The 14,833-nt window shown below is 43.9% G+C and overlaps 1 protein-coding gene across 5 annotated transcripts in view; it reads right to left on the reverse strand.

The window, feature by feature from the left end:
• pacrg (PARK2 co-regulated) overlaps window positions 1-14,833 on the reverse strand; it is a 394,611-nt gene that overhangs the window by 67,293 nt on the left and 312,485 nt on the right. For 4 of the 5 annotated variants that reach the window (XM_085963069.1, XM_085963066.1, XM_085963067.1 and 1 more), the window contains one exon: window positions 5,134-5,283. In XM_085963069.1, the coding sequence (XP_085819195.1) occupies window positions 5,134-5,283 (150 nt within the window). Of the gene's footprint in view, window positions 1-2,666; window positions 2,719-5,133; window positions 5,284-14,833 lie in introns of all 5 variants that reach the window. The other variant, XM_085963070.1, reaches the window with a different exon arrangement.

Genomic DNA, 14,833 nt, shown 5'->3' on the forward strand with positions numbered 1-14,833 from the left:
TGTAAGATGCCATGCTGACCAGATTCTAGAGTCACTGGAAAACATCAACTCCACACCACGATCTGATACACCTGGCAATGAAATCGACGTACCAATTGCAGCTACCGCAGAATCGGTGATATTGGAAGCAGATGAACCAAACAACGACATTGATCTCAACTCAACATTGCCAGAAGAACCTGATACCCCAAAGAGGCGTTATCCAGACAGAATCAGGAAGCCTCCTCAAAGACTGAACTTATAATTGCTTAAACTTAACCAATGTATCTTGCAACCGTAATTGTGATTGTAATTAGTTATCATTTAGTTGTTAAATGAATGTTATGTACTGTTTATCTAAAAGGGGAGGAATTGTTGTGTATGTACCTTTAAGAGAATAACTGGTCTCAGACTGCAGTACCGGCAGTGACCACCCCTGTATAAAAGGCGCTAGAGAGCCTCTGTTTGTTAGTTTCGCTATTGACTTCCACCAGTAAAGACTTGTTTGTTTTCACTCCTGCTGGTCCGTGTCTCAATCATTCACGGACTTAACAGTTGATAAGTCAGGTAAAATTTAATACAAACAAATCAGCAATTGATTTTTAATCCAACAACAGCAACAACTTGCATTTATATAGCGCCTTTAATGTAGTAAAACGTCCCAAGGCGCTTTACAGGAGCGATTATCAAACAAAATTTGACATCATGCCACATAAGGGGCTATTAGGGCAGGTGACCAAAAGCTTGGTCAAAGAGGTAGGTTTTAAGGAGCGTCTTAAAGGAGGAAAAAGAGGTAGAGAGGCGGAGAGGTTTAGGCAGGGAATTCCAGAGCTTAGGGCCCAGGCAACAGAAGGCACGGCCGCCAATGGTTGAGCAATTTATAATCAGGGATGCTTAAGAGGGCAGAATTAGAGGAGCGCAGATATCTCGGGGGGTTGTGGGGCTGAAGGAGGTTACAGAGATAGGGAGGGGCAAGGCCATGGAGGGATTTGAAAACAAATATAAGAATTTTAAAATCGCGGTGTTCGTTAACCGGGAGCCAATGTAGGTCAACGAGCACAGGGGGTGGGGTGATGGGTGAACAGGCAGCAGACGGGTGACCTCAAGTTTACATAGGGTGGAATGTGGAAGGCCAGCCAGGAGTGCGTTGGAATAGTCGAGTCTAGAGGTAACAAAGGCATGGATGAGGGTTTCAGCAGTGGATGAGTTGGTTTTCATTGTTGATTATGCAGTGGTGGTCCCTGGTCACGGATGGCTTCAAGAGATGGACACCATGTGCTCTCTCTCAGTACATGGGAATTTCTTGGTGAAAATTGATAACAGGCTGCAACTGAAGAACGTGATCTGTCTACAATCACTTTTGCTCTCCCGTGTACTCTTGAAACCGTCGGTGACCAGGGACCACCGCTGCATAATCAACAATGAAAACCAGATCGCAATCTGACGAAACTATCTTCTTTTAGTTTGAATAGACCATTTGTATTTGTGGTGCCACCCTCTTATGGAGGACAATTGTAGAGTGTGTCATGCTCCTGATGGTGTTGGGCATTACCCCAGTGCCACCGTATTGGCCTGTTCAAACACAGTCCCAGTTCAGTTGCCCTTGTAAGTCGCGCCCGAAGTGTCTCTTCACAATTTTGGACTCCTGAACTTCTGTGAGAAGAGAAAAGGAGCAGCGGGCAGGGCTGAAGTTGTATTTTGCCTGCAAGAGCGAGAGAGAGAGAGAGAAGAGCTGGGAAGAGAGAAGGGCGAAGAACAGAAGGAGGTGGCTGGATATCCTGAGGGACACGGGTGTACTGTTGATATCATGAACTTTCCTCTTCTCCACATCTCAACAATTTTAACATAATTCCCAGCACTTCTCATTCATGATGTGCTACAGAATGTGATACAGTGATGTCCCTCTATTGGAAGATTTCTGACGCACAGGCTGTTGCAACCGAGTGCAGATATAGCTGGTTGTGTAACATCCCTGGGTCCTTTCAGGCATATGATGCACATACATTGTGTAAAATGATGTCAAGTGATTTTCCGGGAGCAGTTACTTAAATTGACTATAAAGTTTATTCAACATCGCATCACTTTTTGTTTTACATTCTATATGAATCCATCAAACACAAATTTTAGACACAACACCGTGGCATTTATTTGAAAAGGGAGCTGCACACGGAGAGAAGCTCATAAATGGGACATACTCTGATAGGTCTGAATCTGAGTTTAAAATGGAAATAATTTGCTGTCACCGCTCAATCACATCGTGGGACAACCTAGCATTAGATTACTGTTGTTTTCACTGATGTAGCTGTCAACCCAGGACTCACTGCAGTCACTTTCCTGAAGCTGGTTCAAACAGGATCAAGATAAACAGCTATGCCAACTAGAAGGTGATTGTGATCTTGCTGCATTTCAAACGTGCACATTCTACAGAAAGCTTCCACTTAATCATCTATAGTTTTCATAAAAGCCAGATGATGGGTATGCAATGCTCCCTGTGGCCATCAAAGTCAGTGAGACATCTCCAAACTGAGACAGTGCTCTGAAGTTTAGGGGATGAGTAACTCCGAGGCATGCTTTGATTTTGGAGTTCAACACATGTTAGCGGGACTAGTATAAAGCAAAGCTGCCCACGACGGGAGATGTTGGTGCGCTAAAGCCCATTTGAACTGTACAGTGGCGTTGATTCTTACCTTTCTTAACCAATTTACAACGAGTTTCACCATGCCACTCAGAGCACCAATCCTGCAAATAAACCTGAGTTTTTGTTAAAGTTTCGTTAGTGTTCAAACTTAAGGTGATTTTATTAACTTTAAAATGATCGATTAAGGAATGCGCTCCATCAGCAGAAGTATACTCCCAAGACCTTAATCCCAATTGCATTTTATAAACTGGTTGTAATGCCTATTTAGTGGATACCAATGTGGACAGGTTTTTCTGAGAGCGACGGGTGCAGAGTTCCCTATCTCAATCACATTGAAATAACCAGAGGGTCTTCTTCTGTCTTGGACAGCATGAATCCTATTGGCTGATTCGGAACACTAATGGTGTGCGTATGTGGCATAATGCACTATAAATAGCTTAGAATTCATCATATTGGATACCATTATATATTTAATTGGTCTAAAGTGAAACTAGAGGTTAAAAGTAAATTTCCCCCCAAAGCTAAATCAACCATCAGACTCTCAGTTAATAAGAACATAAGAATTAGGAGCAGGAGTTGGCCATTCGGCCCCTCGAACCTGCTCCAACATTCAATAAGATCACGGCTGATCTTCGACCTCAACTCCACTTTCCCGCCCGATCCCCATATCCCTTGATTCCCCTAGAGTCCAAAAATCTATCGATCTCAGCCTTGAATATACTCAGCGACTCAGCATCCACTGCCCTCTGGGGCAGAGAATTCACTAATGCCATGACAGAGACAACCTTCAAAAGCAGCCAAATGAAAATTGGGTTTGAAACAGGATTTAGGGTTGTAAGAGTAAATATATGCAGGTAATATTATGTGTGGTGCATAATAGTTTTTGAGTTGCTGGGCCCATGGAAATGTCAAACTAAGAAAAAAGCAACCACTCCGGTATGTATAATGTCGGGTTGGATCAGTTTCCTCGATTTACCTGTGGAAAGGAGAAGCTCAGCAGGACATTTCCTCAGGAGATTAAATGGGTCGGGCAAAATCTAGGGAGGAGCAGGTTGTGTACATGGTTTATGGAAGGAATGGGTTTGATGGGTTAAATCTTATTTCCAGGCTTTCTTACATTCTTATTCTTCAAAAGGAAAAACTTGTAGGGCTGTGGGGAGAGAGCAGGGGAGGGGGGTTAATTGGAGAGCTCGTTCAAAGAGCCGGCACAGGCACGATGGGCCGAACGGCCTCCTTCTGCGCTGTATCATTCTATGAATAATGTACAGCAGGTCTAAGTGTGGCAGTATTGATGTGAAGCACCTGAGTGTAGTACAGTTATAACAAGGAGCAAGGCATGGCTCCAATCACAATGTTATTGCACTGGTGAATACATTTCATATCACACTGAAATGGGTTACACATTTTAGAAACATAGAAACATAGAAGATAGGAGCAGGAGTAGGCCATTCGGCCCCTCGAGCCTGCTCCGCCATTCAATGAGATCATGGTTGATCATCCAAACTCAGTACCCTGTCCCTGCCTTCCCCCATATCCCTTGATCCCTTTAGCCTTAAGAAATATATCCAACTCCTTCTTGAATATATTTAATGAATTGGCCTCCACTGCCTTCTGTGGTAGAGAATTCCACAGGTTCACCACTCTCTGGGTGAAGTAATTCCTCCTCATCTCTGTCCTAAATGGCTTACCCCTTATCCTTAGACTGTGACCCCTGGTTCTGGACTCCCCGGCCATCGGGAACATCCTTCCTGCATCTAGTCTGTCTAGTCCTGTTAGAATTTTATAAGTTTCAATGAGATCCCCTCTCATTCTTCTAAACTCTAGCGAATATAAACCTAATCGACCCAATCTCTCTTCATATGTCATTCCTGCCATCCCAGGTATGTCTGATGAATCTTCGCTGCACTCCCTCCATGGCAAGAACATCCTTACTCAGATAAGGCGATCAAAACTGCACAGAATACTCAAGGTGTGGTCTCACCAAGGCCCTGTACAACTGCAGCAAGACATCCTTGCCCCTGTACTCAAATCCTCTCGCTATGAAGGCCAGCATACCATTTGCCTTCTTAACCGCCTGCTGCAACTGCATGCTTACCTTCAGCGACTGGTGCACAAGGACACCCAGGTCTCGTTGCACTTCCCCTTTTCCCAATCTATTGCCACAGATAATAATCTGCCTTCCTGTTTTTGCCACCAAAGTGGATAACCTCGCATTTATCCACATTATACTGCATCTGCCATGCATCTGCCCAATCACCCAACTTATGCAAATCATACTGGAGTTTCTCTCCATCCTCCTCACAGCACACACGCCCACCTAGCTTTGTGTTGTCTGCAAACTTGGAGATATTACATCTAGTTCCCTCGTCTAGATCATTAATATATATTGTGAAGTTTAGAATGTAGGAAAATACCTTTAAATGTTTCATATTGCACAAATATTATTTAACTCACAAACATTTACTTCCTGGAAACAGTACAGTTCAACAGGAGATGCCATCGTGCCTGCCACTTACCATTCAGGTTTTTAAATATGTTGAGGATAGGCAATATCTGTCGATAATAGGGCACCAGAGCCTCACCCACCATATCCCCTGACACAACAAGGTGCTGTAGGATTTTCAGCGTGGTGCAGATAACTTGCTTGTTCCGAGTATTCAAGGCATCTGTGCAAGACATGAAAGGGTTATGAGTCTGTGTGCTGAATACAGGCACCTTGCTGAGAGGATGGTACATCACTTGTTGCTAGCAGAGCATTAACTATTTTGCAGTTCGATTACTGGTGCCTGTCTTTCCCTGGTTCCCTTGCTATTAGCAATGCAAGACTTACTACACTGTCCAGTGTATTCACTTAGCACTGAAACTCTGTGTTGTTATTTCAACGTCACACTGTTTATACCCTGAGGGATACAGGAGCCTGTCAATCTTTCACAGCAAATAAATGGCACATTTCCAATCAAGTGTCTTACACGTTAAACAGAACAGGCCACCCCAGAACAGTAAAACTCTACAACCATCTGCGGCTTCTGCAAGTCTTTCATACAATCAGGACTTCCTTGTAGAAATTTCAAACAAATATGCAGTGTGCACTTGATCTGTTTGCTGAAGCACTCCATTCGATTCAGTAAACACAGTCAGCTTGTGTCAATTGTCTTTTCTAATTATTTTAATATCCTGTTTATTGGCCTAGAAGGTTAACTGAACTCCAAGCAAATTAGAAAAAAGGTTTCTGAAGAAAGGAAAAAAAAAGAAAAACAATCTAGGAATCAAGTCCCAAAAGGAATTTAAGCAAAAAAAAACCCTCGCAGCTTTCAGCAAAGAGAAGAAAATGAACTGGTAAAAAATAAATGTCAGTAATATTTGGGTAGATTAGAGAGACTTAATTTCAATGAAATTAATTTATTAGAAAGCTAGAAATAACTGCAAGATTAGTATAAGAACATAAGAATTAGGAGCAGGAGTAGGCCATTCGGCCCCTCGAGCCTGCTCCGCCATTCAATATGATCATGGCTGATCCTCTATCTCAATACCATATTCCCGCTCCCTCCCCATGCCCCTTGATGCCTTTTGTGTCTAGAAATCTATCTATCTCCTTCTTAAATATATTCAGTGACTTGGCCTCCACAGCCTTCTGTGGTAGAGAATTCCACAGGTTCACCACCCTCTGAGTGAAGAAATTTCTCCTCAGATCAGTCCTAAATGTCCTACGCTGTATCCTGAGACTGTTCCCCCTAGTTCTAGACTCTCCAGCCAGGGGGAAACAACCTCTCAGCATCTACCCTGTCAATCCCCCTCCGAATCTTATATGTTTCATTGAGATCACCTCTCATTCTTCTAAACTCCAGAGAGTATCGGCCCAATCTACACAATCTCTCATCGTAGGACAGCCCTCTCATCCCAGACATTTAACATGTTTGAAAAATATGGCTTTGTTCACCATTTTAATGGGGCATTAAACTGTTGAACCTGTTTGAAATAACAAATCATTAGAATTTCACAGAAACATGGTAAGCATTTGTACACAATATCAGAAAAAATGATCTCGAGGCTGTAGTTCCTTATGGAACACAAAAATAATTGCTTAGAAAGAAAGACTTGCATTTCTATAGCGCCTTTCACGACCACCGGACGTCTAAAAGCACATTGCGGCCAATGAAGTATTTTTGAAGTGGAGTCACTGTTGTAATGTTGGAAACACGGCAGCCAATTTGTGCACAGCAGGATCCCACAAACAGCCAGGTGATAATGACCAGATAATCTGTTTTTTTGTTATGTTGGTTGAGGGATAAATATTGGCCCAGGACACCGGGGAGAACTCCCCTGCTCTTCTTCGAAATAGTTGCCATGGGATCTTTTACGTCAACCTGAGAGAGCAGACAGAGCCTCGGTTTAATGTCTCATCCAAAAGACGGCACCTCCAACAGTGCAACACTCCCTCAGCACTGCACTGGAGTGTCAGCCTAGATTTATGAGCTATAGAGGGGAAAACATAGTGCCAACAAGTCGGAAGTTGTATCCTTGAAGGTGGAGAGAATGGAAAAGAGCACTCATGAACATCACTGAATGTCATGGCAATGCTGAAAAGGAATTGAGAAGTACAACACTTATTTATTACTGTGTGCTCAATGATATCAGTAACTAGGTGCCTACAGATTTTGATTATTTTGCTTAGAGATCCTCTATTGCCTGGAGGGCTATTACAGCACGAACATTATTAGCTCAGTAGAATAGCAATCCAGACATAGAATACAAGTGATCATCTTCCTGACACCAACTACAATCAAAGGTACTGTAGACAATTATATTTAAATCTTTCAGACTCAGAAAGACTCTACCCTGTTTACGCTGAAACAACAGTTTTGATCTACAGCCAGTATTGCAGCTCGGGTTGCGAGAGGTTATTTTACACTGGTTTTATCCTGGAACACTTTACATGGGTTTCCTGTCATAAGTGATAGTGATACAGAAAAAAAAGAAACTGACAGTCAGACCTGAGATTTTAGCCTCTTCCCTTTCTTTCACTGTCATTCATAACATTTCTCAGTCCTTTCATCTTTCAGACTGCTCTTGCCAAGCCCTCCAACTCCTCTACACTGAGCAGGCTCTGTCCAAACCCGAAAACAGATCATGGCAGATCCACACAATTCTTCTTGGTTTTTATCATGATTCATTCTTGGAATGTGGGCGTCGCTGGCAAGGCCAACATTTATTGCTCATCCCGAGTTGCCCTTGAGAAGGTGGTGGTGAGCCGCCTTTTTGAACCGCTGCAGTCCGTGTGGTGAAGGTACTCCCACAGTGCTGTTAGGGAGGGAGTGCCAGGATTTTGACCCAGCGACGATGAAGCAACAGCCGATATATTTCCAATTCAGGATGGTGTGTGACTTAGAGGAGATCTTGGAGGTGGTGGTGTTCCCATGCACCTGCTGCCCTTGTCCTTCTAGGTGGCAGGTCGTGGGTTACATAAGAACATAAGAAATAGGAGCAGGAGTAGGCCAATCGGCCCCTCGAGCCTGCTCCGCCATTCAATAAGATCATGGCTGATCTGATCCTAACCGCCAATCCACTATCACAGAACCATCTCCTGACTCTAACAGAATTAGACACACAAAATAGGAGCAGGATCAGGCTACACAGCCCCTGGGCCCGCTCCGCTACCCACAGGGCCATGACAGATCCGAACCTAGACTCATGTCCAAATTCCTGCCCGCTCCCCGTAACCCTTAATTCCCTTTACTTCTAGGAAACTGTCTATTTCTGTTTTAAATTTGTGTAATGATGTAGCTTCGACAGCTTTTTGGGGCAGCATATTCCATGGACCTACCACCCTCTGAGTGAAGTAGTTCCTCCTCATCTCAGTTTTGAAAGAGCAGCCCCTTATTCTAAGACTATGCCCCCTAGTTCTAGTTTCACCCATCATCGGGAACATCCTCCCCGCATCCACCCGATCCAACCCCTTCACAATCTTATATGTTTCAATAAGATCGCCTCTCATTCTTCTGAACTCCAATGAGTAGAGTCCCAATCGACTCAACCTCTCCTCATATGTCCATCCCCTCATCCCCGGGATTAACCGAGTGAACCTTCTTTGTACTGACTCGAGAGCAAGTATGTCTTTTCTTAAGTATGGACACCAAAACTGTACGCCGTATTCCAGGTGCGGTCTCACCAATACCTTGTACAACTGAAGCAATACCTCCCTATTTTTATATTCTATCCCCCTAGCAATGAAAGCCAACATTCCATTGGCCTGCTTAATCACTTGCTGCACCTGCATACTAACCTTTTGAGTTTCGTGCACCAGGACCCCCAGATCCCTTTGTACTTCAGTACTTTCCAGTTTCTTGCCATTAAGATAATAACTTGCTCTACGATTTTTCCTGCCAAAGTGCATAACCTCACACTTTCCAGTATTGTATTCCATCTGCCAAATCTCTGCCCACTTACTTAGCCTGTCTATGTCCAATTGCAGGTTTTTTATGTCCTCCTCACTCACTACTTTCCCTCCCATCTTAGTATCATCTGCAAACTTTGATATGTTACACTCGGTCCCCTCCTCCAAATCGTTAATATAGATTGTAAAGAGTTGGGGACCCAGCATTGACCCCTGTGGAACACCACTAGTTACTGATTGCCAGTCTGAGAATGAACCATTTATCCCAACTCTCTGCCTTCTGTTAGATAGCCAATCCTCTATCCATGCCAGAATATTACCCCTAATCCCATGATTTTTTATCTTAAGCAATAATCTTTTGTGTGGCACCTTGTCAAATGCCTTTTGGAAGTCTAGATACACTACGTCCACTGGTTCCCCTTTATCCACCCTATATGTTACTTCCTCAAAGAACTCCAGCAAATTTGTCAAACATGACTTCCCCTTCATAAAACCATGCTGACTTTGTCCTATTAAATGATGATTATCCAAATGTCCTGTTACTGTCTCCTTAATAATGGACTCCAAAATTTTACCTACCACAGATGTTAGGCTAACCGGTCTATAGTTTCCAGCCTTCTGTCTACTGCCCTTTTTAAATAAGGGTGTTACATTAGCAGTTTTCCAGTCTGCTGGGACCTTTGCCAAGTCCAGGGAGTTTTGGAAAATTATTACCAATGCATCCACAATCCCTACCGCCACTTCCCTCAAGACCCTAGGATGTAAGCCATCAGGTCCAGGTGATTTATCCGCCTTGAGTCCCATTATTTTACCGAGTACCACTTCCTTAGTGATTTTGATCGTGTTTAGCTCCTCCCCCCCTTTAGCCCCCTGTTTGTCCAGTGTTGGGATATTCTTAGTGTCTTCTACTGTAAAGACTGATACAAAATATTCATTCAGTGTTTTTGCCATCTCCATATTTCCCACCATTAATTTCCCGGTCTCATCCTCTAAGGGACCAACATTTACTTTAGCCACCCTTTTTCTTTTTATATAACTATAAAAACTCTTACTATCTGTTTTTATATTTTTTGCTAATTTACTTTCATAATCTATCTTCCCTTTCTTAATCAATCTTTTTGTTATTTTTTGCTGTGTTTTAAAGTTTTCCCAATCCTCTATCCTCCCACTAGATTTGGCTACCTTATATGCCCTTGTTTTTAGTCGAATACTATCCTTAATTTCTTTACTTAGCCACGGATGGCTGTCTTTTCTTTTACACCCTTTTCTTCTCAGTGGAATATATATTTTTTGGAAGTTGTAAAATAACTCCTTAAATGTACACCACTGAACATGTATTGTCTTACCCTTTAATCTATTTTCCCAATCCACTCTACTCAATTCCGCTCTCATACCTTCATAGTCTCCTTTATTCAAACTTAGCACGCTTGTTTGAGAGCCAACCTTCTCACCCTCTAATTGAATATGGAATTCAACCATGTTATGGTCACTCATTCCAAGGGGATCCTTTACTAGGACATTTTTAATTAATCCCGTCTCGTTACACAGGACCAGATCTAAGGTTGCTTGCCCCCTGGTCGGTTCAGTTACATACTGCTCAAGAAACCCATCCCTAATACACTCAATGAACTCATCCTCAAGGCAGCCCTGCCCAATTTGATTTGTCCAATTAATATGATAGTTAAAATCCCCCATAATTATAGATGTTCCCTTATTACAAGCCTCAACTATTTCCTGATTGATACTCCGTCCAACAGAGTTGCCACTGTTCGGAGGCCTATAGACTATGCCCACTCGTGTTTTTTTCCCCTTATTATTCCTTACCTCCACCCAAACTGTTTCATTATCCTGATCTTTTGACCCAATATCATTTCTCTGTATTACAGTGATTCCTTCCTTTATTAACATAGCCTCCCCACCTCCCCTTCCTTCCTGCCTGTCCTTCCTGATCGTTAAATAACCTGGTATGTTTAATTCCCAGGCATTGTCACCCTGCAGCCATGTTTCTGTAATGGCCACAAGATCATACCCATATGTAGTTATTTGTGCCATTAACTCGTCTATTTTGTTACGAATGCTACATGCATTCAGATGGAGAACTTTCAAAGATGTTTTGTGACACTTAGTTCCTGCTTTTGCCCTTTTTATTACTTTACCTTTTACTCCATACCTTCTGCCCCTTCCTGACACGCTCTGGTTTTTAATTTCCCCACTGCTACCTAAGTCTATGACCTTCTCTGTTGTCATTTTTATTATTTGCTCTCTAGGAACCTCCCCCCCACTAGGGTTGGGGAGGTGTTGTCGAAGAAGCCTTGCTGAGTTGCTACAGTGCATCTTGTAGATGGTACACACTGCAGCCACGGTGCGCCGGTGGTGGAGGCGGTTATGTCACAGCTTTCTCTTAATAAAGTACATTAATTAGCATTGCAACTGTTTTATCAACTCCTCCCTACGTTTTTGTTTTTAACTTAACACCCAGCTGTTCCTGTGTTCAATTTATCTTAATTTACGCCTCTTTTATATCACATTTTCAGTCCACTGTTGCTTATTTCTCCCAGCTGTATAACACAGTTCCCACGAACTCTCTGCCTTCTGCTCTGTTTTCATTGTGGTGTAACTCGGTAATCTCACAGCTCTGCTCACTTGGGATCACTTGCACGAACTGCAACTGCAGAAATGAATTGAAGGTGAACAATGCTCAAAATGGAAGCACCTACATTTTTATAACCAGTTTTAGTATAAAACTGAAAAGTTTACTTTGATTAGTCTTCGGGAGAAGTAATGAAAAGAAAGTCTTGCGTTTATATAGCGCCTTTCACGGCCACTGGACTTTGCAAAGCACTTTACAGCCAATGAAGTACTTTTTTGAAGTGTAGTCACTGTTGTAATGTGGGAAACACGGCAGCCATTTTGTGCACAGCAAGCTCCCACAGACAGCAATGTGATAATGACCAGATCATCTGTTTTAGTGATGTTGATTGAGGGATAAATATTGGCCCCAGGACACCGGGGAGAACTCCCCTGCTCTTCTTCAAAATAGTGCCATGGGATCTTTTACGTCCACCTGAGAGGGCAGACCTCGGTTTAACATCTCATCCAAAAGACGGCACCTCTGACAGTGCAGCACTCCCTCAGCACTGCACTGGTTGTGTCAGTCTAGATTTTTGCACTCAAGTCTCTGGAGCAGGACTTGAACCCACAACTTTCTGACTCCGAGGTGAGGGTGCTGCCCACTGAGCCACGGCTGTCTTTGGGTGAGAAGAAAGGATAAAATAAAATACGACTAAGATTTTGGATTATAATTTTATTATAGAGCATCAGGTTTGCAGTTGTAATTTTATAATCTAATTCTGATGCCTTTCAATCCTACGTCAAACTAGCAAAACTAGGCATTGTTTGATAATAGAATGTTTTGACATCTGTTGGTTGAATTCAAAGTGTAATGACGCTCCATCTTTCTTTTTGTCACCTGTCAGAGAGACATCCACGGTCCCAAAAAACTGGTGACTAAATAATAAGATATTTTCAATCAGACCATCTCCCTGAGAAGAGTGACAGTTACATACACAAGACTGTGTTATATATTCATATCCCATGAATTCCACTCACTATCAAGGAATTTGATGCATGGCCACTTGTTTTGTTTAAAATAATTTTCTTTCTTTCCAAATCCCACCTCAAGGTGTTCCTTGCTAAGGTACTATTTCCGCTGGTTGGGGAGCCTAGGACTAGGGGGCATAGTCTAAAAATTAGAGCCAGACCTTTCAGGAGTGAAATTAGGAAACACTTCTACACACAAAGGGTGGTCAAAGTTTGGAACTCTCTTCCATAAAAGGCAATTGATGCTGGGTCAATTGTTAATTTTAAATCGGAGATTGATAGCTTTCTGTTAACCAAAGGTATTAAGGGATATGGGCCAAAGGCGGGCAGATGGAGTTAGGTCACAGATCAGCCATGATCTCATTGAATGGCGGAACAGGCTCGAGGGGCTGAATGGCCGACTCCTGTTCCTGTGTTCCAATTCAATTCAATTCAATTCAATTCAATTTTATTTGCCATATGTAACCAGTACAAGTACAATTACAATGGAATGCTTACTCCCCGTAGGGACGCGTCAGCTATTCATACAGCGCCGCGTTCAGAGAGTCAATACAATGGCTTTCAGTGGCAGTGGGAGCACGATGTCCCTCAGCCGCTCCGTCCTCCTCGTCACTGCGGCCTCCTCCTCACTGTTGCTGGCTCCAAGTGGTGGCCTGCTTTCCCGCTCCCAATCCGACCTCTGGCCGCCATGTCCAGCTCCCCTCCTCCCAATCGGACTGCGAGCTTCCCGCCATGGAGCTGCCGGCCGACGTGCTGCAGCGGGACGTCGTGGCTGCTGCTCGTTACGCTGCGCTGCCTCTGCCCGACTCGCCGAACACATTGTCGGGATGTGAATGCTCCGGTCGCCGCGGCCTCTTCCTCACCGTCGCTGGCTCCACGGTCCGACGGCCCGGGGCCTGCTTCTCCCTCTCACGGTTCGGCCTCTGGCCGCCATGCTCGGCTCCCCTCCTCCCAGTCGGAATGCCTTCCCGCCGAGGAGCTGCCGGCCGACGTGCTCCAGCGGGTCGTCGTGGCTGCTGCTGCTGCTTGCCGCGCTGCGCTGCCTCTGCCCGACTCGCCGAACACTTCGCTCCGGTTGCGGGAGCGAGCGGGTGGGTGGTTGAGCTCTGCGACCTCGCTCTAATAACCATTGTTTGTCTGGGAACCTAGAGAATGAGGGCCAATCGGCTCTGTGATTGTGGTGGACAGGATAGCTGGGACTGATGCTGTTCCCATCCGATGTACACAAGCAAACAGTCCCAGCAGCAGCCACTGAATAGCAACCACGGGCGGGAACCTTGACTTAACTTTCCTCCTCAATAGGCCAGGAGCACGGAGACCAAATGTATGGCAATGGGGAAACCTAAGGAAAAATGGGAAGAAAATTGCAAAACGTCCCCAAAAAATAGAGACAAGCATTTTGACAAGTTCATGAAGCAATAATAAAACGCAGGGTTAATGGAGGAATCGATGTGGGGTAGTTCTGTCTCTTCAAAGGACTTCCCAGCTCTTCTCAGAAGCATATAAATGTTGAACTTCCTGATGAGTTAGCGGGTAAAGGCAATGCCAGGTGTTGTGGTGAGTCTAACAGATGAGGAAGGTCTCGGGGTCGATGTCTAGTCTGTACTGAGTTGAATGATTTCAGTCAGGCCAGGGCTGTTACAATTGGTCCCAGTACCCCAGGGCTGGAGAGGAGAAACAAGGTTCTTGTTCCTGATTGATAATCAGCGACTTCTGCTCCAAAGTAGATGTGTGTGGGTGTCAGGCGAGGGCAAGATGGGACGCAGTTATGATGCCTTCCACAGTCAAATATCTTACTGACGCTCATTTTCTAGGCTCATTTGTAAAGAATGTTACCCGAGGGCTTTTGATGCCCATGGAATCTTACACCAGATAAAGTTATTGTTAATAAGTTAATTACTCTCTGGGGCAATCTTGTAAATGGGCAGTTTTTCATAATGTTGCTGTACAGGCTGAATAACCCAAATGCATTTGCACAATTATTTACTCCTTCACTGACTAGCCAAACTGTACAATGCCACTGAACACAGGAGCATTTCTAGGTTATCATTTCAGATATCCAACAGCGCCCAGGGTTCCCTCCGCTTCGACTCAAATCAGATCCACTCCACTGATCAAAACGGCAGTGTCGCCACCCAAGGCTGATATTGATTATCCTTGGAGCCTGACAACCTAAGTGAAGGATTCAGCTACAAAAGTAATACTTATGAATGTTCTGCTGTCTC

Source organism: Somniosus microcephalus, chromosome 20 (assembly GCF_052327205.1).
Source record: "Somniosus microcephalus isolate GS21.2 chromosome 20, FLI_Smic_1.0, whole genome shotgun sequence".
Taxonomy (NCBI): domain Eukaryota; kingdom Metazoa; phylum Chordata; class Chondrichthyes; order Squaliformes; family Somniosidae; genus Somniosus; species Somniosus microcephalus.